The sequence below is a fragment of the Pelodiscus sinensis genome, chromosome 1 (assembly GCF_052426305.1).
Source record: "Pelodiscus sinensis isolate ZL-2025 chromosome 1, ASM5242630v1, whole genome shotgun sequence".
In the NCBI taxonomy this organism is placed as follows: domain Eukaryota; kingdom Metazoa; phylum Chordata; order Testudines; family Trionychidae; genus Pelodiscus; species Pelodiscus sinensis.
The window spans coordinates 155,578,306-155,605,554 of NC_143052.1; the positions used below are offsets into that span (position 1 = coordinate 155,578,306).

The 27,249-nt window shown below is 42.2% G+C and overlaps 2 protein-coding genes across 6 annotated transcripts in view; one reads left to right on the plus strand and one right to left on the minus strand.

Annotated features, from left to right (window-relative positions):
* CMSS1 (cms1 ribosomal small subunit homolog) overlaps positions 1-27,249 on the minus strand; it is a 356,232-nt gene that overhangs the window by 214,747 nt on the left and 114,236 nt on the right. The window lies entirely within an intron of this gene.
* FILIP1L (filamin A interacting protein 1 like) overlaps positions 1-27,249 on the plus strand; it is a 297,957-nt gene that overhangs the window by 169,780 nt on the left and 100,928 nt on the right. For all 3 annotated transcript variants that reach the window (XM_075914071.2, XM_006130685.5, XM_075913841.2), the window contains 3 exons: positions 1,995-2,269; positions 5,308-5,481; positions 21,536-21,714. In XM_075914071.2, the coding sequence (XP_075770186.2) occupies positions 2,012-2,269; positions 5,308-5,481; positions 21,536-21,714 (611 nt within the window). In that variant the 5' untranslated portion in view covers positions 1,995-2,011. The remainder of the gene's footprint in view (positions 1-1,994; positions 2,270-5,307; positions 5,482-21,535; positions 21,715-27,249) is intronic.

The following is a 27,249-nucleotide window of genomic DNA, read 5'->3' on the forward strand; positions in this document are numbered from 1 at the left end:
GGCTCATCTGCCTTCTGTACTCCTCAGCCAGAGTGAAGAATCCAGTAAACTGTGCACTTTCCCCTTGCTGTGTGACAAAGAGGAACAGCCAGCAATGTCCCCATTTGAAATGGGGCGAGGGGTTCCTTGGGTGGTAGGAGGCATGCCCCCATCCAGCTCCTTTCACCTGCATGGTGATTCTCTTTTTTCGGTATGATTTTATAAAAAGCAATCCCATTCCAGACACATCCCATTTTCCTGGCACAACCAAACCCAACCTTGCTTTAAGTTATGGTAAGAGGAAGCTGTATACCAAATTTGGTGGTATTAAATCTTACTGTTTAGGAGGAGTTCTTGAACAGACAGGCAGAGACAGACAAACTCTGTCAAATATATAGTAGATGTCGTGATAATTGACACTAATAGCCAACCTTATTTAGAGATGTGAACCACAGATCAGTGGTTCAATTCAAGATCAGACAAAAGGAAGAACTCTACTGGAGTATTATTATTCATAAATTCCCAGCAGATCTTTTAGAAAAATGCCCAATCTTGATTAAAAATTTTCCAGTGATGGAGAATCCACCCCAACCTTCGGTAAGTTAATTCAATGGTTAATTACCTTTGTTATTAAATATTTTCACCTTTTTTTCAAGTCTGAATTTCTCTAGTGTCAACTTCTGGCCACTGTAACCAATTGTACCTTTGCCTGCTAGATTGAAGGATTCTCAATTATCATGTTTCTGTTCCCCCTACAGGTATTTTTAGACTGAGGTACAGCCATCCGCTCACTTTCCTTTTGAGAAGCTAAATAGATTGAGTTCCCTGAGTTATGGAATGTTTGTAACAGTAATACTATTTATTTACAACAATGTTTAGGATGTTATATTTATATAAATAATAGTACAAAAAAAACCTCAGTAGGATTGGGGCTCCATTAGGCTAGGCACTGCCATCTGCTCCTTAACTCAAAATAGGATTGCCAGTATTGGTTGGATGTATTCCTGGAGAGGTCATTCCATGACCATCTTTAATTTCTGGAGACTGGAGAACAATCCTGGGGGGGGTTAACAACCCTATCCTAAAAGCTTACCACAAAAAAGGGAGAGCGCTTTAATTCATAAAGATATCCAATAGCAGTAGACAGAGTATGGTACATTATAAATTCCTTCTTGGTGAAAACACTCAATGCATATGTGCCCAATCTGCAAAGTCTCTGGTGAAGTTCCCATGGTCTATATTTAACATTGGAATTTGTGTTATGGATGAAATTCACAAGGCACTAGTTAAGATCCATTTAGATCCTCAGGGCAAAGTTCATCTCAATGCAGTCAGTTCACACAAGTGCCTCTGGATATACTGACCATATTTTCAAACTAATTTCACAGAGATCAGTTGTGGGCCAGAGGCTGACACCCCCCTCCTTTATGTGTGTCTGCAGAATGTGCAGCTCCTGATCACAGTTCTGGCAAGACCAGTATGGCCACAGAGATACCCAGCAGTACCTTGCAACTAGTCAACATCCCCCAGCTCTTTACCCATCTGTTGCAGAAAACAAATGAGGCAGCCTGAATGGCCAGCACCTGCGAGGACGTGCTTGCTCTTGCCAGGGCAGGACTAGCTGCATAGACACCAACACAACCAAAGAGAACACAAAGTGCACTGAACCCTCCATCTCTCTCCTGGTCCAAAGTAGGGCATCTGAGAAAAGGACTGTAATGGTTGGGGCCAAACAGGAGAAGGAGCATTGCTATTGTGGGAGACAACATTAAAAAATTAAGAGTTGGAAGCTCTTTTGCTTATAAAATGGGTCTCTCTCTGACAAACCAGGAGACTTGGTCTCCTTAAGGACCATTTACACCACTAATACAGGATTTGGGTTCCACTTAAGTAGAGTACTCAGACTTCTGTGGACTCTCTCTATACTGAGGTGAATGTCACCACTGATAATTCTCTATGTTCAGTGATGGTTAAAATATTTAACTTCCTTCTCCTCCTCTCCCCTCCCCTTCTAGCTCCAAGGACATAAAAAATGCGCTCCAGAAGTAACAGCACAGAAAGCCCAACCAAATCAAAACAGTGCCAGCCAAGATTAAGAGGACCCCATACGGAAGATACAGTTTATGATGGGAGAGTAAACGTGAAAAGGGAAGAAAAGGAGAAAGATACCAGCACCATCCTAAGAAGCCCCGAATCTGAGAAAAAACAAAGAAGATATTCCAAAAAAGGAGATGACCTCTCTCGAGATGATCTATTATTTCTTCTTAGTGTGCTTGAGGGTGAATTACAGGTGCAGTCTTTTTTTGTTTTATTTTCATTGCATAATTTACTCTGAGTTTGTGAAAATGTGGTTACTTTCCTAATCAAGTAATCAATAGAATTTGTATGGACTACTCAATTACTCAATACGGGTAGGCAGTTACAGTGTTTAGTCTGGCTCACACCAGGTGCCAGTACAACCTGCCCTGCTGCCATTCTGCACTGTAAGGGATGGGAGAGCCAACATGTGGGAAGAGGGCAGCTGGGGAGATTATGCTGACTGACGAGAGAGCTGGGGGACCAGGGACTGAGTCAGCATCTTTGCACACCGATTACCCTGTCCTTTAATATTGCAGAGCCACAGGGGGCTAATTGATAAGCTCCTGCTTATCCATTAGTTGACTAGTTGCTTACATCCCTACTGTAAATATATACTTGTTTTTCTATTTTAGATAGTATACCTATTATAACTGGTACAGGTGTACAAATGTGCAATGTGAGAATACAAAAAAATATTCATCCAAATATCACAGAAAGGAACTCCCAACCCAAAACAAACACTAGAGATTTTCCCTACTCGTCCCAGTATATAGCACACATATTTGAAATGTCAGTGCCATGGTGGCCGAATGGTCCTATTACTCTCAAAGTGTGCAATGACATGTGAATTCATTCCTATTACGAACTCATAAAACCACACAGTCCCCATCATGTATTCTGAATATGATATATTGGTTATATAAATATATTTCACGAATGTTTTAAAAAAAATTTAAAATGTTTATGGGGCATTTCTTGTATCCCTCCTGCAAAGCCAGATGCATTAATTACTTGGAGTCTAATTATACAGGGTTCAGAGGGAGCAATAAAATATCTTAAAATGTACTACAACAGACTTAAAATATCTCAAAAGGTCCATTATATCATGCCCTATAGAGATAGGAATGAGTGTTGGCTTCCACCAAGGCCATGAGATACTGGATTTCAAAATTGTGACATTTTCTATATGTAAAAGCTCTCAACGGCCGGGGCTAAAGGCTGCCCACCTAGGGCAAATATAATTTAGGAGTGAGAATGGAAGTCTGTATTTGCAGAAAAAAAGGAAGGGAGGTTTCTGAGGCAGGGTGATTTAATGAAAGTAAAGACAGCTGTTTGAAACTGCTCATGAGTTTGGAATGTGTGAGAGCAGAGGTCAGGTGAACTGGTCAAGGGTGCACGATAAATGGATTTATCACATGGTTTCACAGTTTAACTTCTGGGAATTACCCATGTTAGTAATTTTATTATTAATATATGTATATGTAGACACATGTTAATACTATATATAATCTGCATATATGTTCCACTGGTCATTCAGACATATAAACGACCAGCTGAGCGTGGCTACACGTGTACACCCCTCCCAAATCTATTGTAAATTCTAGTAAATTATGTTATTTTGGCCTTCTCCATAGGGAAAGTCCTAGCAACTCTTCCCCTCTCTCAAACCCACCAATTCTGCGCCCAAAATATAGGGTAAGTTATTTCATATGAAATCAGGAAGTGATGTGTACAATATATTAAGAAAAACATTGCAGTATGAAACTTTTCCAAAGTTATCACCCATTTACCTGACTTCCCTCTAACTCTAAATCAAAAACCAGATTTCCCAAACATTCTCTCTGAAAACACAATTCTAAGAGAATACATCTCTGTCTAGTTAAAAAAAAGTTTAATCTTCTTTGTAGGTTGTTCCTATAGGTCAGAGAGAAAATACCTTTGCAGAAGAAAGTGGGAACAGAATTTTTTTGAATTCTTTATTTGCCAGAGAACAGTACTGTCAACTCCAAGCCTTTTAAAATTATGACTCTATCCCCAAAAATGATGAGATTATCTTAAAAGTTAGATTGCTAAACATTATAAATCTTGTCTTATTTGGCTTCTGTTTTCCAAGACATTACTTGAGCCCTTTAATCTTTTCTCCATCTCCAGAAAAGCTAAAAACTTTTTTGAAGCTGTTACTTCATGAGAATCACATGACTACAGGAGCTGGAGCTTTAAGAAAAGTACGACACTCGTAATAAAGTTGTGAGACTTAGAAATACTGAGTGCACAACCTGAAGAGGTCATTACAAATTTTTTGTAGGAATTCTAGTATACAATTATTTTAACTGACTTGACTTCATGCATTTCTTTTTGACATTTTTAGACTTAATATTAACAAGCATTCCTTCCCTGCTCACTTCTTGTCATCTATCACCATGAAGAAGAAACAACTTATTCTTAAAAGGGGCATGACATTTTGGGTGGGAAACCTGAAACATCTTCAAGAGGACTAGTTTTCAGAAGCAGAGCTCAAGACCTTCTCTACTCAAGATACTTTATAGTGCCTTGAAGGGGCACACAGGATTGAGAACTCTAATATTACTAGTTACTGTACTTTTGAAAATCTTGGCCTTATGTATTTCATACGCACATGCTCCCTTAGACATAGTCACTTCTGCCTGCTTTAAGGGCAATTAATCTTGTTTTAAAGAGCTGACATTATTGCATGCTTTTGGAATGCATGTTGTGAAAGATCACATCCTCTGCACCATGTACCTCACTGGCTTCAGTGTACAAACATGTATATGTAACAATAAAAGCTGACTACCTCCAAGTCAGTTTAAACAATAAAATGCTGCCTTTATATCCTGTGTGTACAGAGAATACAAACTTCTTTGCTTCCCAAAGTACATGAAAAAACTAAATGAAAATCTAAAAACAAATGCCAATACCTGAATGACATTTTGTTCTAAATTCTTGTACAATGTAAAGTGTGTGCTGGTACAAAAAAAATGAGTTATATAATCTATCTTTAACAAAATACTCATTTATACATTTTAAAAAATTAAAAATTGAATTTTGAAAATACAAAGACCGATATTTCTCTTATAATTTTAAAGTGTTCAGTTTACTAATTATCTCAAGGGTACTTAACATATAATTTGAAGAACTGAAAAAAATATTGCCAAATGTTAATGTAGAAGCTACTCTCTGAAGATGCCAATACATAAAACTAGTTCACTGGAACTCTTTGTGTTTCTGCAGGCTCAGGATGAAGTCATCGGAGTTCTTAAGGCTGAAAAAATTGACCTGGCTTTGCTTGAAGCACAATATGGCTTTGTTACTCCCAAAAAGGTATTAGAGGCACTCCAGCGAGATGCTATTCAAACCAAGGCTGCACAATGGCAAGAGGATATCTATGAAAAGCCTATGGGAGAGGTATGCATAGTAATATACAATATTCACACACAGGGACTAATTATGTTATCAAAGTCAATAACAAAAGTCCCATTGACTTCAGTGGGAGAAGGATATTGCCCTGAGACAGCACAGACTACCAGGTAGCAGAGCAAAGTACAGAATACAGTTTGTTATAAATTATAAGACAACATGATCCAGTTGATTTAGCATGGAGCAAAGACCCAAGCCAATCTTGGCTCCCACAGAAATCGGGAACATGACCCTGGAGAAGTAATTTGCCTTCAGAGAAGAATTCAGCAGGTGAAAACTCCACTGTAGTCAATAAATTTAACCTACAAGATTTGCTTTCCTCATTCACCAGGAACAGGAGGGAAGTTGTAGTAAAAAGTGTTAATTTCTACTCAAACCTTTAAAAGTTAGCTGAACATCTATGTTGTTTAATAGATCAGTTTGCTTTCTGGAGGATCAAATACACACCTGGTACAAGCGGATGTATCTCCATTAGTTTCATGTGAATTTCTCTGCTTGTGCCAGGTGTGAATTTGGTTGCAAAGGCACAACCTTGAGTCTCTTCATGCTCTATGCTCCCAAGTTATGGTGCACAATAACTGACTTTTTATCATTTATTAATATAGGATAGTAGGATCTGATTTTTTTCTATTTATTCAAATTACTGAAGTTTACAATCATCAAAGCAGAAATGTAACACTAATAATTAAGCAAAAGAAGTCCTCCTTTCTAAGCTGTTTCTCTGAATTTAAATTGTGATCCCCAGTGTCTATCACTTACACAAAAAAACTCTGTTAATTCAAATACATTCTTGAATGTCCTCCTTCCATTCAGATAAACACGATTGTAGTGTTCATTATAGATTACTGTTATTTTAAAAAGTAATTAACATGACTTCTTCCATCCAAGTGTTTTCCAGGATCTGTAATAGAAAAATACCTAAGTATACAGAGTTCATTTCACAAAAAATAATGTCAGGCAAAAGGTCAGCAGTCATTCCAGGAGCTCCAAATTTAAAATCACTAGCTATAATCTAAAAACAGATAAAGTTAAATTGCAGAGGTTAATTTATTTTAGAACACTGTGGCATTATATCATAGATACTTTGAATATGAATGGAAATGATTTGAAGAACAGTCAAAAGAAGTTTATAAATGTTAAGTGCACTGTGCTGTTTTGCGTAAGTTTAGGCACAGGGGTTATTGTTTTGTCCTCTAACACTTAATAGCACCAAAAGGATTTTTTTAACATCGCTGGACTTAAGCAGTTAAAAAGACAGAGCTACACATTGTGAACATGGCACAAAAGAAATAGATCCTTGGTACTCTGTACATTTCAGTAATCCAAATGACTGACAAACTTCATAGCATATTTTTAAATGTTTTAATTTATTTTATGTTTTAGGGATAAATTTAGTTTTTTGTTTGCTTTTTGTAAATATGTACAAAAAGTGAGGGAAAACCATACTGTGGGAAAAAGGACTCTGTGAACTTCCCTATGTAGCTCTGGTATATATCTCTGTTCTGGCTTGTTGTGAGCATTTTCTACTAGGGTTACCAGATGGCTTAAAAAAAAATACCGGACACACTTGATCTCAGATCGCAGCCAGGGGGAGGGAGGGAGAGAGGGAGAAGAGAGTGGGGGAGGGGGGGTTGGTGTGATGCAACCAGCTGGGAGAGGAACGGGGCTGGCCGGGAGAAGCGGCGCTGGTTAAGGGAAGAGAACCAGCTGGCGGGAAGCAAGGCTGTCCAGGAGGGGGGAGGGGGAAGCGGGGAACCAGCTGGCGAGAAGCAGGGCTGGTTGGGAGGAGGGAACGGGGTTGGCCAGGAGGAGGTCGGGGGGAGAGAATTGGCCGGCGGAGAATTGGCCAGGGGGAGAGAATTTGCCGGTGGGGAGAGGGGCTGGCCCGGGCGCATGCAGATCCCGGGGTACTGCCCGTCCCGCGCACAGTCCCAGCAGAGCGCACAAGCAAGTTCAGCCCCGGGGATTCCATCCCCTCCCTCCTTTCTACTGCATAGTTGCATACTGCCTGGCTGGTAGACATGCTCACGCAGTGTGACTCACGCAGCATGAGCATGTCTACCAGCCAGGCAGTATGCAACTACGCACTGAAACTCATAATAAGAAAACTTAATTAGAAAATACCGGACATTTATATGTCCGGTATTTTCTCAATTTCTTTCCCGGACAGAAAGCTAAAATACCGGACTGTCTGGTTGAAAACCGGACACCTGGCAACCCTATTTTCTCCCCATCTTGACAACTATGAGATGGTTTTGTGAAATATGTAGAACAACACCTTCAAGGGGTGAAATGTAGAAGGCCCATATTCAGTTTAAACTGTGGACTTGATTCAAATGTTAAGTCTGATTAAGAGCACTGCTAAGGGCAAGAAAAATACACTGTTTTATCTGTCCTTGAACAGATTCCAAGTGGCGTCGTAGCAGCAGGGAACTTGGTCTTTTAATCAGGAAAAGTTTGAGGATCCCTATGTGATCTGATTGATCTCCAGGGGAACGGACAGCCACGCCAGCCCCCTAAGCGAAGTGGGGGTTGGGGCCTGGCTCTATGCTCCCAGAAGAGGCGGGGCCTCTGGTGGAAGAGATGGGGCCGTGGCAGCAAGTGCGCCATGCCAGTCCCTGCCCAGCCCCGACTAGAGCATGGTGCACCCTCCCCCCTCCACAGTCCTTAGAGCCAACTGGAGCACACTGGGCAGTGCTTTGGCAGCAATTTAAAGGGCCCAGAATTCTGGACCCTTTAGAATTGCTAAGCCCTGAAGCAGTTGCTCCCTTTGCACACCCTCCTCCTGACCCCCCATCGGTGGGCCTATTGATCTCAAAGGCTCTTAGGGCTTGTCTAGACTACTGCTCAAGTCAATGTAATTTATGTTGCTCAAGGTGTGAAAAAGCCACCCCTTTGACTTAAAGCGATATCTATACCACATTATGTCAGTGGAAGCACTCCAACCAACATAGCTTCCACCTCTCTTTGAGACGGAGTAATTTTGCTGATGTCAGAGCACTTCCTTTCGCCATAGAGCGTTTTCACCAGTCACACTACAACGGCACAACTGCTCAGATGTCAAGTGATAATGTAACTTAGCCCTTTGTTGGACTCTACTTCATTTCGTGGGTCACTCCACCTAATCATACCATAATGTTACGATTGTTTTAGGAGACTTAAAATTGTGCTGGGGGCTTTGGTGCTTGGAGAGCTGCTTTCTTAGGAACAAGACTGAGAACACCACTTGATTTCATGTAATCCAAGAAATCCACCAAAGCAGAGAACAGAGGCAAACTCTTTCCCTCATTGCAGAGCTGATTCTGAATAAGTGAGCTAAAAAGCTGGCCTTCCCTTGGCTGTGAAGGATTTTTTTTTTAAAGCAGAAAAACTATCAAATCAAATTTTCTTTAGTTAGGAGTAATTTCTCTGTACAACCAAAGGAAAGGTTCTTGCTCCCTATGGTCAAACATACAATAAATGATTTTATATTGATAGGAAACCTATTAAGAAAAAATAGGATTATTTTTATTTTGTTTTTGCTTTTTTAATTATATATAAAGAATGGTTAAAAGGATTTTTATTCCCTTGATAGGTTTTAATGGGAGAAATGCGGGTTCAGTCTCCTTCCCAGAACATAATGTATGACAGTAAAACCAATAGGTGTCATATCAAAATACCAAAAAAGTAACAAACTAATTTTTATTCAGACCAACTCCAACACCTACCAAAACATTCAGGGATTTTTGTTTGAGTTGTTGTTTTTCCTGGAAGGAGGTGGGGCAGTTGTTCTGTGAAGATTCATTGCTCTCATCCAGTTAATAAAGGCTTCCCAGAATTCCCAGTGTATATACCTAAATTCTCAATGGAAAATGATGTGACATTTCTGATATTTTCAGCTGAAAATTAGAATGAAAAAACTTCAAACATCCAAGCAGTTGTCACTGTTTGGAAGCAGGTGATTCTGAAGATCCATTGCCCTACAGGAAGGGGAAGTTAAAAGACCCTAGATCTATGGCTGCTAATGTTGAATAGGTTCCATTTTTAATTTTTAGTACAGGCAGTCCCCGGGTTATGTACAAGATAGGGACTGTAGGTTTGTTCTTAAGTTGAATCTGTATGTAAGTCGGAACTGGCGTCCAGATTCAGCCGCTGCTGAAACTGATCAGTTTCAACAGCGGCTGAATCTGGACGCCAGTTCTGACTTACATACAGATTCAACTTAAGAACCCCAGGCATCCCCAAGTCAGCTGCTGCTGAAACTGATCAGCGGCTGACTCCAGGAAGCCCGGGGCAGGGGCTTCCTGTAGTCACCCACTGGTCAGTTTCAGCAGCGGCTGACTAGGGGACGCCTGGGGCAGAGCAGCTGGGGTGCTGCTGGGTTGGTCCAGTAGCGCCGCCGCTCCTCGGCGCTACTGGACCAACCCAGCAGCACCCAAGCTGCTCTGCCCCAGGCGTCCTGATTCAGCCGCTGCTGAAACTGACCAGCAGTGGCTGAATCAGGACGCCTGGGGCAGAGCAGCTGGGGTGCTGCCGGGTTGGTCCAGTAGCGCCCAGAGCGGCGCTATGGAACCAACCGGCAGCGCCCCAGCTGCTGTACCACAGGCGTCCGGAGCAAAGCCGCGCCATGGCTGTCCTGCTGCCAGACGCGCCGCGGCTGTCCTGCTGCCCTCGGGATCCGTGGCTTTGCTCTGCTTTGCTCCCCATCCCCCTGGTCTACAGACCAAGGGGACGGGGAGCAAAGCAGAGCAAAGCCGCGGACCACACGGGCAGGGAGACCAGGGAGAGGGAGGGCCCCATTCGTAACTGCGGATCCGACATAAGTAGGATCTGCGTAACTCGGGGACTGCCTGTATTTCAAAAACTGATCTAACCTCTTTAAGCTAAAAATCGGTCTCAATTTTCTTAATTATTTGCTAACCACAAAGCACTGATCCATGGTCAAGAACATGTTTATAACTTATACATGAGATGTAACTTATTTTCACTGGGATCAAAGAGGAGAGAGTTGATGTTTTGGTGGAAAAGATTATAGCAGTCCTTTGACAGACTCCTAGGTTGTCTCTGGCAAGGGTGTCCCCCTTGAGGTAAACACTGAGGAAAAAACAGGGAGATTGGTTCATTCCCCTTCCTCCCCCCAAAAAAACAAGATGTATAAGACAAGACAGGAGTTATTAGAAAGGATTCCTCCCTGCCTTGGACTGGACAGTAAAGAGTCCAGACTTCAATTCCAGCTCACAGAATGACTGGCACGTCTCAAAACAATTCTTTCATGTTAGGCGGAGAGGTTCTCTTCTTAGTGACCGCTTTCAGAATGGAGTCCAGGTGTTAGAGAAGAGGGAGGAAATGAAGCTATGGTGAGATTGTTCCCCACAAGGTGAATCTAGAAAAACTATGAGAGCGTCCATGAACTGAGGATATAAGCTTCAAAACGGATGGACTTCAGGTCAATGCTGCTGAGGTTGTAAAAACCTATCAAAGCACATGAAAGGTTTCTATGGATCAAGGGATGTTGTCTTAGATATGAAGTAGCTACCCTAGAGGTATATATGGTGAAGATGAAAGTCGTCATACTCAGCCAGCTGGCAGGTTTTCCTGACTATATTACACACTGTATGATCTGGAGCAGTGGTCCTCAACGCGGTGCCTGCGGGTGCCATGGCACCCGTTGGGCCATTTCTGTGCACCCACCGAGTGATCAGGGCTGGCCCCGCCTGCAGGCGCACGGGCGGAGCCAGCCCCTGGGCTCATGGGTGGCGCCGGCCCCAGGCGCGCGGCAGTTAGGCGGCCCCACCCCCGGGTGCGCAGCGCGAGGTCTGTGCTGGCCCCGGCCCTGGGCATGCAGCGTATGGGGGGTGCCAGCCCAGGTGTGCGGCACAGGGGCGGCACTGGCCTCTGGCGCGCAGCACATGGGTGGCCCCGCCCCCAGGTGAGCAGCACAAGGGCTGTGCTGGCCCCGGGCTTGCAGCGTATGGGCAGTGCCGACCTGGGCGTGTGGCATGGGGCGGCGCCGGTCCCAGGAGCGCAGCACATGGGCGGCCCCGCCAGCGGGTACGCGGTGCATGGGCGCTGCCGGCTCCTCGGCGCGTGGCACAGGTGCCAGCTCTGGGCACGCAGCGCATGGACGGTGGAGGCCCCACATCCGGGTGCGCGGGACATGGGCTGTTCTGGCCCTGGTCGCGCTGCGTATGGGAAGCCCCACCCCTGGGTGTGCAGCACAGTTGTGGCGCCAGCCCCGGGAGTGTGGCACACGGGTGGCGCCAGTTCCAGGCATTCTGCGTATGGGTGGCCTCGCCCCCAGGTGCATGCGCAGCCCCGCCCCCGGGTGCCCGGCATATGAGCAGCCCTGTCCCCGGGAGCCCGGCAGCCCCAAAAGGTTGGGGACCACTGATCTGAAGCCTTAAAAGGCTTGGGTGATACCCTGAAGAGACTGTACCAACCGCAGCTGCCACTGAGAAGCAGGAGTACAACTTAGGGACAACTCTACTCTATCCTATATTAGTTCTTGTACAATCCTCATCACTGCAGAATCTGAGCACCTTCCAGTAATGCTTTTAGTAACGTGACTAATGCCTGTCTCATGTGTTTCATTTGCCTGCCCTGTGAGAGAGAGACTGGACTGCTCATGAATAACCCTGACTTCAGACTGGTTGCCATTTGTCAGACAGATGATAGGAAATGCACCAAACTTATTGATGGCAACTGCATGATAGAAGCTCCTTCCCCAACTTTGAATTTTTTTAATGGGATAGGAGGATTAACAGTCTCCTCTCTTTTTCTCTTTTAATATGCCGGTCATTAACAAACATCTTCATAATTAGAACTCTCTATGGCCACTGGTAGCTTAGCTATAGACCAGCAATTTTGGACCTCATGTTCTGAAGCTCAGAAGCTTGCCATCACCTTCCTCTCTGGTCAGACTCCAAAGGGTCCTAAACTGAGATCTGTCCAGTACACCTCCCATCATCTTGAATGCTCAACTTCCAGATGGGGTGGGATGGGACAGGCACTAACATAGTGCATCTATTTAGCCCCGATCAAGTTTTAATCCATCTGTTCAAGACCAGTGCTGAAAGTCAACCAGCTGTGAGAATGATACACTCTTACCACCTATTAAATAAAGCACATTCCATGGCGCATCTCTCTATTGTTGGCCCCAAATTTCAAATGTCCATCAAAGTAGACAGGCAGTGCCCATGGGTTACAGGAGGGCAACAAGTAACAACAGTACTGGAAACTTGGCAACTAGAACAAGCATATTTTCTCTAAATAAGCACTTGGCTCAAACAATGTCGGAAGGGAGAAAAAAAATGCCATTTATTCAGGAAGAGCTGAATCTCTGTCTGCACAGTGCTTTATCATACATAAACTTAAAACAATCTTATTTATATGCACATACTCTAACGGTACATTATTTATTAATTTATTATCTGAACACTGGATTTATATAAAGAAAAGCAACTCCGAGTTTTATACTGGCGCAGTGCCACTAAACACAAACCAGCCTAGAGAAAAAGTTTCAGAATCCAGCTCGAGCACAACAGATATCAGGCAAGCTATTCTGTTTTGCTTTTAGATAGCAGTGGGTGGTAAAAATGTTTCTAAATGATTAAATTCCTGTGACTTTCTAGCTTGTGAAACTATCCAGTCTTATGCAAGAACTAGGCTCTTATTTTTCCATTGTATTGTACGGTATGTCCAAGTGCTAGATGTAGCAAAAACAAAACAACAGATCATTTAATCAAAAATGTGTAATCCTATTTTTAGTGGATATTTGCAGGGTTGTTTGTCATCACTTTCTTGACTCTTTAGTCAGACACGGTATTTAGAGCCTATTTTTGCAGATGCAGTATTTGGCCAGGGAGATTTGTGAGGCAATCATGCCTATTCAGAATTCTTACATCCACTATTTATTGGGATTGCAGTTCATACCCTTCCAATCCTAGAGTTGCCGGTACAAAGTACAATGGTGAAGGATAGCGTTACCTTTTGCCCCCCCCTCCCTCAAGCGTCTTAGAGTGCACTCCACCCCGCGACAAGCCCTTCACCTGCACCACTCTCAAAGCAGAATCAAGGGGATTGCCACAGGTAGGCCTGGCTAGGCCCCAGTCCTCCCACTTAGCATGTGGGTCCATCCGAATCTAAGCAAGAGTGTAGAGCTGCCACGATCATGACTAAGGCAACTGAAATCCAGAACGGAGTCATGTGCCTTCCCTTCAGAAAACTACACTCTAGTCAGGGCCTACCCAAATCCCCATTCCTAGATACGCCACTGAGCAGAACTCCACAACTGCGCACTCTGAGATCTGTCCCCTGGCTACAGCACTGTGTGTACCAACAGTGATTGCTCAGAAGCTCTGGGGTCAGCTACCTACAAAACTTTCCTTCAGCAGTGAACAGTGACCCTACCAACCTTTTCAAAATGGAGTATTGTTTATTTTCAAAGGCACAATCAAAGCATAACAAGCAAGGAGGAGGCTTTTTTAACACAATAAACACTCCATACATCTATTTGTCCTATCTAGAGGCTGAGGCAAGCCTCATTATCACCCTCACCCTTCTGGGAACTGGTGTTCAGTCTGCTCTCCAGGATCCTTGCCTCACTCTCCCTTGTTCTACAAGAACCTGTCCCTTTATCCACACCAAATTCTTTGTCCTAGTTTTCTACCCAGCGATGTCCCCATCCCACCTGGTTATAGCCAGACTGTTGTCTCAGTGAGGCCAGAGGCAAAACATCAAAGTGAATGATAGCTGTGTTGTCCATTAAGTATCAACAAATGGAACAATGTGAATTTTTGTCCACTTTCTTGCATACATACAAGTACCACTGATTTAATAACCCCCCGGTAATTACAGCAAACACCACGATAAAACATCAACCAGATAGAACACATAATATTTATAGAATACTACAGGCAGCTCCCACGTCCCTCACACAAAAAAAATCACAAAGAAGAATATTTTCCCCTTGTTAATACCATTTATTCATATCAGATTGACTACCGTGAGCACACATTTCCAACATTCATTTATGTGCTAGGAAACCAGCCATTCCTTTATGTTTAGCTTTAATGAAATGTAAGCCAAGAAGTTTCATACAGTTTTCTAAGACCATAATTTCCACCCTTTGGGAATTGTATGCACATTTTTTGATCAGATGGACCTCTCAGCTTCTGGCTTCCTTCCTCCCTGTCCCCACAGATACATACCCTCAAAAATCTCAAGTCTGGCACCTCCTATCAAACCAGCGAGTGACCTGTGCCCCACGCTACAGAGGAAAGTGTAAAAACATCAGGGCCTCTGCCAATCAGATTTGGGGGAAATTTCCTTCCAAGCCTCAAATATATGATGATCAGATAAGGCACTGAGTATGTGGGCAAAACCTTCCAGTCAGATGCCTAGGAAAGAATGCTCTGTAGTAACTCAGAACCTTCCCCATATGTCAAGGAATTGAGAATTCTTTTTTATTTATAAGTCTTCTCTAACTCAGTCATTTAGATTGAAAGTAAATACTTGGATAATTGCAGACTTCTACTTTACACTCCTCCGATAATTTTTTGCGTAAGAAGGAGATCTCAAGAGCATCATAGAGGCCCACGTGGAACCATAAACCCCAAATTAAAAAGGCCCAACATTACCATGCTTGCCATTTGCACCCCAAAGTATCATACCAATCATAGACAATAAAGTATATATAAAGAAGAGTGTCATTACAAATCAGAAATAGTGCCTAAGTAAACAGGAAAGAGGACCAACTAAGGGCAGTAGGCTGATCTTTCAATTCAACAACCTTCAGTCCCTAGAATTCATGGCAGAATTTAGTCAAGTGTACTGTAAGGGGGAGATCGTGGTTGCTGGTAGAACAGCCATATGTAGATTTCAAAGAAGAAAACATTTTTCACAACTGAGAGAGAGATTCTTTTAGCCTGGGAAGTCAAGACTGTCTTGATCAAAGGACTTCCAATCCTGACTGACTGATGGAGGCTGGAGAAGAGCTGTTTCATTTTATGTTTTACTTAATCAGGCTCAAATACAGGTCCCTATAATAATAAAGGTCTTTTGCCACTTTGAAGAAGAACTGAAACGGATATTTACAGAAGTAGAAAATGTCTTCTCATTCTGAATTTTGACTGAAATGCTGGAATTCATTGCATTCTGGTTACACAAAGAACTTTCCCTCACCCAAGAAATAATGGCTAGGAAAGACAGGAAACAATAACTGGGAAGAAGCAACATATGAAAAAACACATATGAAAAATAATCTTTTCTGTCTGGATCATCAACTTGCCAATGCTTCGGATTGCCACATGCAGCCCATCTGTCATCCTCCGAACACTGCAAAGTCATCAAGGCTGTCACATTTTGGAGAGCAAACATCTACAAGCCTTATAGCATTAGCTGGGATCAGCAGAACCTTCCAAGTTTACCACGCACAGCTGTTTATGTCGGAGATTTCAACAGACGTCAAACAGCTACCAATCATCACATGCATAAAGAAGCATCAGTTGGACCTGCACAAAACCAACGTGGAGAAATATTATGCGGCACTGGGACAGAGCATAATAATGATACCATACCAGCACATCCCCTCAGAACAGGGTTACAGGCATTTCTATAGTCATCTACAAAGCAGCTACTAGAGCCATTCCATGCCCTGTCTACATCCTCTGCCTTGAAGAAGAGCATGCTGCTCTACTCAAGCAGTATGAGTCAACCAGTGACCTGGACATGGTCGAACCCATAAAACTTTGAGCTGTGCTCAGCATGCCAGATGAGAGAAAGAGACTAAGAACCCAGATTTTATTTCTTCCCACTGGAAATGCTTGCATTTACTTTGTTGCTTTGAAATAGCTCAGCAATCACCTACAGAAAACTGATCTTCTCAGAGTGCTAAACAAATAGCCAGGCACCTGCTTCATATGAGAAACGGACCACCAGAAAAAAGCAAAGAATCAAATCCAGAGTGAGTGGAGAGTGTTCTACAAGCAACACAAATTCCATAGTTTGCCCCGAACCTTTCACAGTTCCGGAAAGAAAGTTATATAATATCACATTTGGCATGACATCATTCCAGAGTGCCAGAAAATTCTTGGCTCACATGCCTGCTCTTGGCTAGCTCAATTCTTCACAAGGGTCACCATAAAAGGAAGATTGCTGAAAAGCTGGCATATCAAGTCACTGGTCTCCCAAAACCTAGTGAAGACCACCACCTAGTAAAGAACAGGCATTATACTACTACCCAATATCATTGCTTTCTATGGGCTCATCTAGACTATGCTGAAGTATCGAAAGAGAATATGCAAATTCCAATCTCACTTTCGAAAGCGGAGCTTTCTTAAGTGAAAGTAGTTAAGATGCGTTTTTTTCGGCAACCCTCCCTCTTTTTCGAAAAGACGTATAAACCTAATTTTTTGAGGAAAAGTGGCTTTTCAAAAAAGGGGAGGGTTGCTGAAAAAAACGCGTCTTGACTACGTTCACTTTCGAAAGCTCTGCTTTCGAAAGTGAGATCGGATGAAGATATGCAAATTCCCACTGAATTTGCATATTCTCTTTCGACACTTTAGCGAAGTCTAGATGAGCTCTAAGTGTCCCAAAGTTCTAGAGTACCTAATTTTACAGCAATACCAGAGTTGGAGAATACTTTGAATTAGGGATGTAATAGTAGTCAATTCACCAATAAGAAAAGCTTATAGGTTAACAGTATCGACTTCATACATTCCCTGAACCTTTGCCGCCCCCCCCCGCCTGTAATTTTTTTTTAGCAGGCTGGCCAGCAGCTCGGCTCACTCACAGCTTGCGACGGGCCTGGGACCTACCCTGCTGCAGCTCTGCATTTAAAGTGTATTAGAAGCTGGGCAGGCAGGCAGCCCAGCTCAGTCCTGGCTCAAATTGGGTCTGGGACCTACTTCCACTATGGCTCTATATTTAAAATGTATTAGGAGCCACATGGGCAGGCAGCCAAGCTCAGTTCCAGCTCACGCCGGGTCCGGGAGCTCAGACGTTCTCTGGACAGGAGCTGCTGCCACCCCTTGCTGCTGCTTCTTTATTAGAGGCAGCAGCACTGGGCGACAGGCAGCCTGTCTGCAAGGGGAGCTGGTTTTTAAACTGGCTCCCCTCATGGACCAGCTCCTGCCGGGCAGCCTATGCTCTGCCTCTGTATCAGAGGCAGCAATGGCACGGAGTGGCAGGGGGCTCCTTAGGGATGAGACCAGAGTGCACTGGCTGCTGGCCCTGCCCCCAAGGACTATAGAATAGTCGACAAACTGATAAGAATTCAACTATTCAATTAAGCAATATTTAAGGTTAATAAGGTTACTCGACTATTCAATTAACCAATATTTAACATCCCTACTTCGAATGTCAAGCAAGCAGGCTATCAACAAGGTCAAAGCACATCTAACCAAGATCTTGCACTAACCATATTCCTTTGAAATAGTTTTCAAAGAAACTTCAAAAACAGATGCTGTTTTTTGTGACCTCACCACAGTGTAATACATGATGTGGCACATGGGTCTACTTGTTAAAATATCAAGAAGCCTTCCTCTCATGGGTTACAAATGCCATCAATCTGCTACTCTGAGACAGATGGTTCAAGGTACATGTGGGTGAGAAAACAAGTGCTTGGAAAAAAAACAGATGAACAGTTCCCCCAGGAGTCTGTTCTAGTCCCAGTCTTCTTCAATCTACTTGCCACCAACCCAGTCATGGACATTCATTTATGCACACAATCTCTGCTGTGGGCTAGACCCTGAGTGATGATGCTACAAAGCTGGTTGACTACTACAAGATCTAGCACATTCAGTCTTGCACCAGCAAGACTGTAGCACATTCCACCTCCTCCATGCCAATTCTAAAAGGAACTACTCTTCATAATGAATGCCCAGAAGTTGAAGCATGAAGCATGCCCACTTTATCGAGGGCATGATCCTTGACTAAACACTGACATATATTAGTCACCTCAACAAGACAGCAGCAAAAGCCAAGACATGCAACCACCTTCTCAACAAATTGGAAGATTCTTTTTGTGCAGCAGATGCTCCAACAGTAAGGGCTTCAGTCCTTGCCATTTAATACTCGATAGCAGAGTATTGTGCCTCAGTAAGAGTGGGCTGGTGCACACTCAACTTGTTGACATCCAACTCAATTCAGCAATGCACATCATCACAGGAACTCTCTCTCTGACTCATCTTCCATGGCTTCCAGTTCTGAATCACATTGTTCCCCCTAACATTAGAAGGGAGAATACAGCTGGCAAGCTACTCGAGAAGCTCCGAACCAACCCACACTTGCCCTTGTTTGACGACCCTTTTAGCCCACATGTCTTTCATCATGACACCTACTGTGGTTGAAGCTGCCATGACAGGATATGACAGCAGAGTCTCTGTGGCAGGAAGACTGGTGCTTAACACCAACCATCAATCAGTTCCTCATCACAGAATCTACTGCTCACCCAACTGACTTTGACCTACCATGTCATCAGTGGTGCTTTCTGAACCAATTCCAGACTGAGTAAGGCCTCTGTGCAGCCAGCCAGCACCATGGGGGTCTTGGAGACAATCCAATCTGTCGCTGCAGGGCAGACCAAATATTGATACACATTGTTTAGAAGGCTCATTAACCAAATTCTGCTGTGCCCGTAGATCTCCTCTTGGCTACTAAAATGCTATTGCTTGGTTTGGCGAATACACACGTGCAAAAATAAATAAATAAATGTGTCTGATTTTGTCACTAATGTCAGCATCACCAAATCAGTCAAGAACGATTAAAGAAGAGGAAAGACAGCCCACCACATCTATTTGAAATAAACCATACACAGGCCAATAAACCTGCAGAAAGATTACAAAGAGTCTGGGTTATGTCCTAGGGATGATACTGGTCCTGACTCTGGGATCCACAGGGGAAGAACAAAGAATGTTTGTGCTCATCCAAGGAACGTGTGTGTTTGTAACAGGTTGGCACGCACCTCACCTGAGCAACTCTTGTCTGGCCAAGCGTGTTTGCCTGTGCTGCCCTTTAAAAGCCTTTCTGGCTACTCAGCCCTCTGGCCGAGTCACACTCTTTTACCTAATCACAAACTCCTTCCAGGGTAGGCCCATCCTGGTACCCTCTGTAGAGTGTCTCTCTGAGTCAGTCTCTCAGTCTGTTTCTCCACTCAATAGGAGAGTGGTACCTTCAGGGTTTCTCCTCCTGGAGACAGGGTCCTGAACAGCTCCTCACTCTGAGTTGTCCCTGGTTCTGCCAGCCAGCCCCCTTGACCTTCTCCCTTCAGATCTGGGCTTCAACTGAGCTGCCTCTGGTTCCGCAGCTCCTTTTGGAGTCCTCCCTGACCCGATTGGCCGGTTCTTCCAGCTCCTCCTTAGCCTCTTGGAGGACTTCTCTATGGCCCCCTTGGCCTTAGGGCTTAGCCCCATTACAGCGTAATTCTAGACGTAAGGGCAGAGGTATAGTGCCTACATTTTCCATTGTCTCATCTTGGCAGGACCTTCTATGAGCATTAACTGAAAATGAGCATAATGCTCTTTGGTATTAAATTCTTTGTAATGAGTTGTGGCCTGGAGGAACAGGAAGTGACTTATGGGGGAAAAGATGCAGCAAATGAAATCAAGATCTGGGCCTGCTGTACCAGTGCTGATGATTTCTGAATCAGCATAAAACACTAAAAAACAGTCATGACCTACTAATACTGAATGTGGTTAAAAGAAATCCCTAGCCTATATTGAAGACTACCTTTCCAGAAAAAAAGGGGGGAAATCAGCATGATCAAGTCAGCACAGGAATAATGACAACCTTCAAAACGGAAGAAAATGAAGTAATGGGACATAGATTCAGAATTCCTTCTAATTTCTCTGGCTGCTAAGCAATTCTTCTCATACTTCCACTACAAAGGGTCCTAAGTGCAAAATCCTACCCAGTTTTTCACAAGTATTCCTGCACATTTTAGGTGAACTGAATTTTAAAAGGTATCAAGTCTTCTCACAACATTCAGCTTAATCAAGTATCAATTAATAAAGCATCACTCCAGTTACACCAATTGCAATATAAACATTTAAGCCACTTCAGAAAATTAAAATATGTAGCCTAAATTTTCAAAAAGTGATTAGCAATGTTTAAGCATAAGACATATGTAAAAGGGACCTGAAAATGGTGCATGTTTACCCTCTGCAAGTCATGCTCATTTAAGGTATCTCAAGTTGTAGACCTACAGAACAAGGCAACCCAAACCACTAACTACTTGTAAAAATGTAGGCTTCTATTTCTAAGATGCATACTTTTCTTTGAAACAATCCTGTCACATAATGAAAATAACTCCGCATTGTTTAAAATTAGTTGGTCTCCTACCAGTTTTGTTATTTTTCGTAAGGTAAAACATTCAATTGTGTACATCCCACACAGAGGAGGAAGTGCAGCCAAGTGTAATAAACATAGTATAGAACCAGAAACTGAGTTCGAATCTAGGCTTTACTATCCATTGATTATAGTTCCTTGATGGAAATCACTTCTTGATATATGCACCTACCTCACAAGGATGTTGTGAAAATCACTGTTATAGTTTGTAAAAGGTTTAGTGTAAAACACTGAATTGGTGCTTAGTATTATTTCAAATGGGGAGCTGAAATTAGGATGGCTATTTTGCTTAACAACAACAACAACATCTCCTGCATAAAGTAAAGAGCACTCTATGCCAAGACATCTGCTTCTCAACCAAATTATTGATGATACGAGCACAGCTCTGGGAACAGTAAATGTTAATAGCGGCTAAGGACCTAGCTGTTGAACACAGCAAAGTTGAGAATCCCACAGAAAAAACCCTTAATTTACTTTACAATTTCTCAACAACAAAGTAGTGGAATTAAATAATAATAGATTCCGAAGAACTTAGCCATCCGGTGATAAAGTCTATTTTACAGTAGGTTAAACTTTGGGCCTTCACTATTTAAAAATGTCTCTCTAAAAGATTATATTGATAGCCAAGAAAGAATTTAGTATAATCTGTGGTGAACAAATAAACACTAAAGCAAGTAAGAATTTTACACCACTGCAAGAGTTTTTCGTTCTTTTGCAGCTTGACAAACTTGTTGAGAAACAGAAAGAAACTCACAGACGAATGCTGGAGCAGCTTTTAATGGCAGAAAAATCACACAGACAGACTCTATATGAGTTAGAGGATGAGAAGAGGAAACATACAGAGTACATGGAAAAGAGTGATGCATTTACAAATCTACTGGAACAAGAACGAGAAAGGTAAGGTTGCCTTGTATTTGTTACCAAAGTGTTACTTAATTAAAAAATGACTTCTAAGTGGCTCTCTACTTTCTCACTCTGCGTTAAGTCTAAAATCAGAAAATAATCTTCAAAACAAAATGTTTTGAACATTCACGTGTCAAAGAAAATACTACTAACACACACACACACACACACACACACACACAAAACCACCAATGTACACAATTCTGTGCAGCCGGTGAAGTGAGCCTCATCCCAATCAACTTACAGCTTCCTATTTTAACAAGGATATTATACTATAAATCACACAAATGTATGAACACGTTATAAGCTAAATGCAGCACGGAACAGGTGTAACTTTCAAAATTTTGAAGGACGTCAGTGTGCAGGACAGTATGAAAGAAAGGCATGCAGTCTGGGGTGGGGGGAAGGAGACTAATTATCTAGGTAGGAAATGGGCTGATTGAAAAGAACCAAGACAGGGTAGAAAAAGGCTGAGAGGAAGTTATTAACGGCTTCCAACAAGAGGAGAAAGCCTTCAAGCACCTTCAATGGTATCAAAACAAAAGTTTCTTTCTAACATGCAAGCCTGAATTGCCACAAACATCCTGCATAAGAACAGTATGAAGATTTTGTATTGCATCCCATAACAGAAGGATGAAAAGAGTCTGATGTTTGTCTGTTAGTTTACTGTCTTTAAGAAATAACTTTTAAAATATCTGGCCTCTTTGAAACAGAAATTATCCCTAAACATATCCCCAAAAGGTATAGGAAAAAATAATTGAGGATCATATCCTATTCCCTGGACAGCTACTCCAGAAGATATGAGAATATTGTCTCTATTTCCTTTTGCTTAAGAACAGCTTCCAGATGGAAATGTTTGGGTGTGAGAACGTCAAGCCTATTCTAAACCCACATGATGCGTAGATAATTCTTCCTCTGCTTCGCCTGTATAACATCACGTCTCATGTACTTTGGCAATGTTAACTACTTTCACCCTTCCTGCTGCACCCCTCTCATTCAGTGCTGTCAAAAACAGCATACATGCTTTCTACCAAGGACAAATCCATGTGTATGGAACTGCTATTAAAAATAAATGCTGTACACATAACAGAAGAAAAAACTGCCTTATTCATAGATAAATATAAACAGATGTAGAGGGACATGGACATAGAAGAGCAGGGTCCTCAGGAGACACATAGTGGGCTTTTACTGCAAGCACGATACTGTAAAATATTGATATATCAGGAGCCAAATCACACAATGGTCCATGTTGTGGTCTACACTCTTCTTCCCAAGCATGCACACCTCTCTCAAAAAGTAAGATAAACTCACTTCCAAGAGCTTGAGCATAATAACCCAAGAAACTAAATCAAACAAAATGTTACATGAGCTATATTCAAATCAGTGAGTGTGTACACAGAAGGAGAGCTGAACTCCACAATCCTTGTAAAATTAGAGGGGGGGGGGGGGGGGGGGGGGGGGGGGGGGGGGGGCAAACATACAACTAAGAACCTTAAGGAATAAATAAATAATAATAATATTGTAAAAGATTTACACTATTATCTGCTGCATTTAGTAATATCTGCAGATGGAGCAGGGTGGAATTACTGAGGTGACTAATTAGACCTTAGAGGATGTAATACTAGATTTCAGATTATGTCCCAATTTCTGTGTTTTCTTTGGAGAGCTCATTTTATGTGGAAAACCCTAAAGGAGTGTGATGTCACATGTTGAGCAGAGTCCAAAATGTTTGCCAAGTGATGTTGCCATCAAGATCTCTAAGCAATTGCCTGCCATATTGGGCGGGGGGCGGGGTAGGAGAGTAAAAGGAAATCTCACACAAGTTAAGGCAAAGCTCCCTTAATGTTATGCTGTACAGACTGAGGTTTGAAAAACACACACAAAATGATTTCTCCTTTCAATATTCCCACCTAATTATCAATATTCTGAGTACCTGAGGTTTACATCTGCTTGTGAACAAGCCGAGCAATGTGAAAAGCTTCCCATGTAAAGCAATGCCAATGATCTGGGGGTTTATTTTTTATTTTATTCTTTTTTAGAGAGCAGCCAGTTTTCTGTAAATGTAGTTTAACGGATTTTTCACATAAGAAAGAAGCAGTCTTCTCCTGCAACATTTCAATTTCAAAGCAAAATCCAGAACTTTTGTTCTACTTTGTCTCATGAAATAATGAAATTACAGTGTATTAAAGAAAGCTTAACTGTGGAAGGGTAACATGAATGAAAGCCAAATGGGATTATGAGTAATAAGGGATTATGCATCCAAAATAATACTTGGATCTCTTGGATCAGACTTTAGTTATGCTGGAACATTAGAGATTGTTATTTAAATGCTAGTGAGAATAGAAGAACTATCAGTCAGCTGCAGCTCTTATTACTGAGTGCCTTTTTCAAGGAGAGAATGATCATCTTCCAATCTCAACAGAAAGCAACCATCTCCTATTTCAAGGTGTGCAAGAGCCAAGAGCTGAAATGATGAGTTTTCAGTGACAATCTTGGTGATTAACCAGTCACTTATTTATCCCCTCCCCTCCAAAATAAAATAAAAACCACAATTCTCCATCTTTCTGCTGAGTTAGTCTCCTCATACATTGCTTTTCTTTGCAACCAAACAGATCTTATGGTTTAATCCTACAAAATGCTGAGTACCCTGGCTCTGATCCAACAAAGCACTTAGGCATATGTTTAACTTTAATCATCATAGGACTAGTTTGATAGACTTTGTGGGATGGCAACAACACATACATTGCAACATCAGAAATTTAGGTTTGCAAGAAGACTAACGCTAGATTTTGTCTCATCTTGTCCCACTATCTTGTCCTATTGAAAACCAGTCCGCTTGCTGCTAAAATTTTTAGTTTTTTCATTGTTTTAAAAATCTCCTTTCTTGTTGCCATCCTAGAAAAAACACTCCATGGCCTTTTCTCATTGGGAAATACAAAATGGTTTCTAAAGTGCATTTGAATAGTTAATATCCCCTTTCTGAGATTAACTGTAGAGATCAGATGACACATATTGAATTTATTTTTCCTAGGGTTTTTTGCTTTTTGTTTTTTAATTGCTGCTGGTTTGTTAGTAACAGGAGGAAAACTGAACAATGCTTTCATTACTTTTATTCATTCACAATCACATGTGCCCATTTTATATTAAACTTATTTTATTTATAAAAACATAATAAAATAAATAAAGGAACAGAAATTATTGCAAATGCTTCAGTAAATTTAAGGACTGCAATGAGTAAACACTGGTTTTCCTTTATTTTTTAACACACTGCCAACTGTACAACAGATTGCTCTTTGCAATTTTTGCCAGCCAACAAAACAAGCAGAATGTTTTGAAGACTACAGGGGCCACTGGACAACAAGGTGCAGACAACAGATGATAACTGGAAATGTCTTTCACATTTAGGCGCAAAGTACAACCCACACGTGCGCTGGCCAGGCAGGAATGCATTTGCATCAGTGCTTCATATGTAATGATAGAGGTGCAAGCAATTTTTTCTTTCTTTTTACTTTCGTAACTGATGTGGGTGGTTCGTCAGGGAGGCTGGGAGAGGCAAATGCCTCCCCAAACAGTCAGGGATGGCCTCACCCACGCTCCACACTTACACCCCTGCTTCAGCTGTGCTACTGAGTTCTAGGGGGTGGACTCACCTCTGTCTGCCTTCCGGGATCAGGGATGCTGCCGCAGCACCACTATATATTCTTCTCAGTGCTTCAGTGGTAGTGCCACATGCTCTCCCTCCTGGTGCTCCGGGACTGGGGCGGGTACAGGTACTAGCTACCTTGGGGTGGGAGGTGGCTATGAGGTGCAAGCTCTGAGTTCCAGGATGCACATAAGGGGCAAGGCCATGGGCAGTGGGTAAAGCCCTGGCTAAGGGAAGGAGCCCCCAGCCCTGCCTGAAGTAGGGATGTTAAATTCTGATTAATGAGCTAATCAAGTAGTCAATGGAATTTCCATCGACTACTCGATTAGTCGATAAGAGGGCGCTCGCTATCCCTGCTGCCTCTCTCCCTTTGAAATAGACAAGAGCTGCCCCTGACACCTGTACATTTCAAAGGGAGAGACTCAGCCTTGCCTCTCTCCCTTTGAAACGTATAGGAGCCCCCCACAACTCTCGTACATTTCAAAGGGAGAGAGATAGCAGGAATCCTAACTACTTGCCACAACATGCAATATGATTAATAAAGTGGGAGCCGTTTTACAAAACACTTAGGCAGTTTGATTAAAAAGCCTGAAGAATTTAAAAAAAAAAAAGTTACAAGAAATGTTAGGCTTTCATTTTAGCATCGATCAAAACCAGACAAGGTTATATACACTACCAGCCCATGAATAAGGGAATACATACAATAACATTCTCCTATGAGGAAGGCCAGGGAAGAACCTACTCCAGGCATGGGCAATAAGTGGCCCATAGGCCGGATGTGGGTTCACCAGGATTAGCCCCGGTGGGCCACCAGATGCTTTATTTACCTGCATGTCCACCAGTACAGCCACTTGCAGCTTCCATTGGCCCAGAAACGTGATCCACGGCCAACAGGAGCAGCAAGTGTCTATAACACCAAGGGCTTATCCTTGCAAATTACGTCTAGCTCATGGGCTGCTTATTACCAGCCTGACCTTAATTTTCCTTAAATTGATTTCCTAGTAGAGGAGATTTTCATCTCCATGAGCACAACTAATAATATACTTTTTTGAGAAAAAGCAAGTGCAATGGCATATAGCATGAATTTCAGGGGGAGGGGACTCTTCAGACAGTTTCTCAGATACCCAAAGCCCTATCGCACTCACAGACTCTTTGCCTACACAGACCTAGAACACCGGAGAATCCTAGAGAAGGATGCCCCTGGCATGCATCTGTGTGATTCATTTGCCTTCATGTAACAAGGAAAACAAGAATGCCTCGCAATTCCTATTGTTAGGCATGGAGGGAACAGAAGAATAGGTCCTTTCTCCCGCATTTAACTTGTCACTACTTGGTCAGACATCACCCATGCCCATCTTCTTAAAGATGTAAAACTTTTTCCTCTGTGCATTTTAGTTTTTCTCCAGCTATTTTTCATTCAAACTAAAGAGAAAAAAAATGTTACTATAGACTTTGTGGCATGCCAACAAAAGCCATCAATTAAAAAAATCCAAATATAAAATTAAATCAGATTATGGTATGCAACTGATAGTTTTACAATATTTAATTCTAGCAGAGTTATAGAAATGTTTCATATAGTTACGCATTGTTAGTGTCTGTATTTAAGTGACAGGTGAAGTAACTGACTATCAGACTATACTGACACAGTTATTCAATACTGATTGCAAAGACATTTGGAATCCATTTAGACAAAAAGGTACTATATACTGTAAATGTAACTTCAGATTTATTGTCTTTAATTCTGACATATTCAAGAGATACTTTATAGGATACAAAAACACCATACTGTATATTTTACAATGGAGAATTCACTATTCTACAACAACAATTCATATTTTCATTTTAAACAATTCATCTTTTTAGGTATTCTAAGAAGCATGACACTG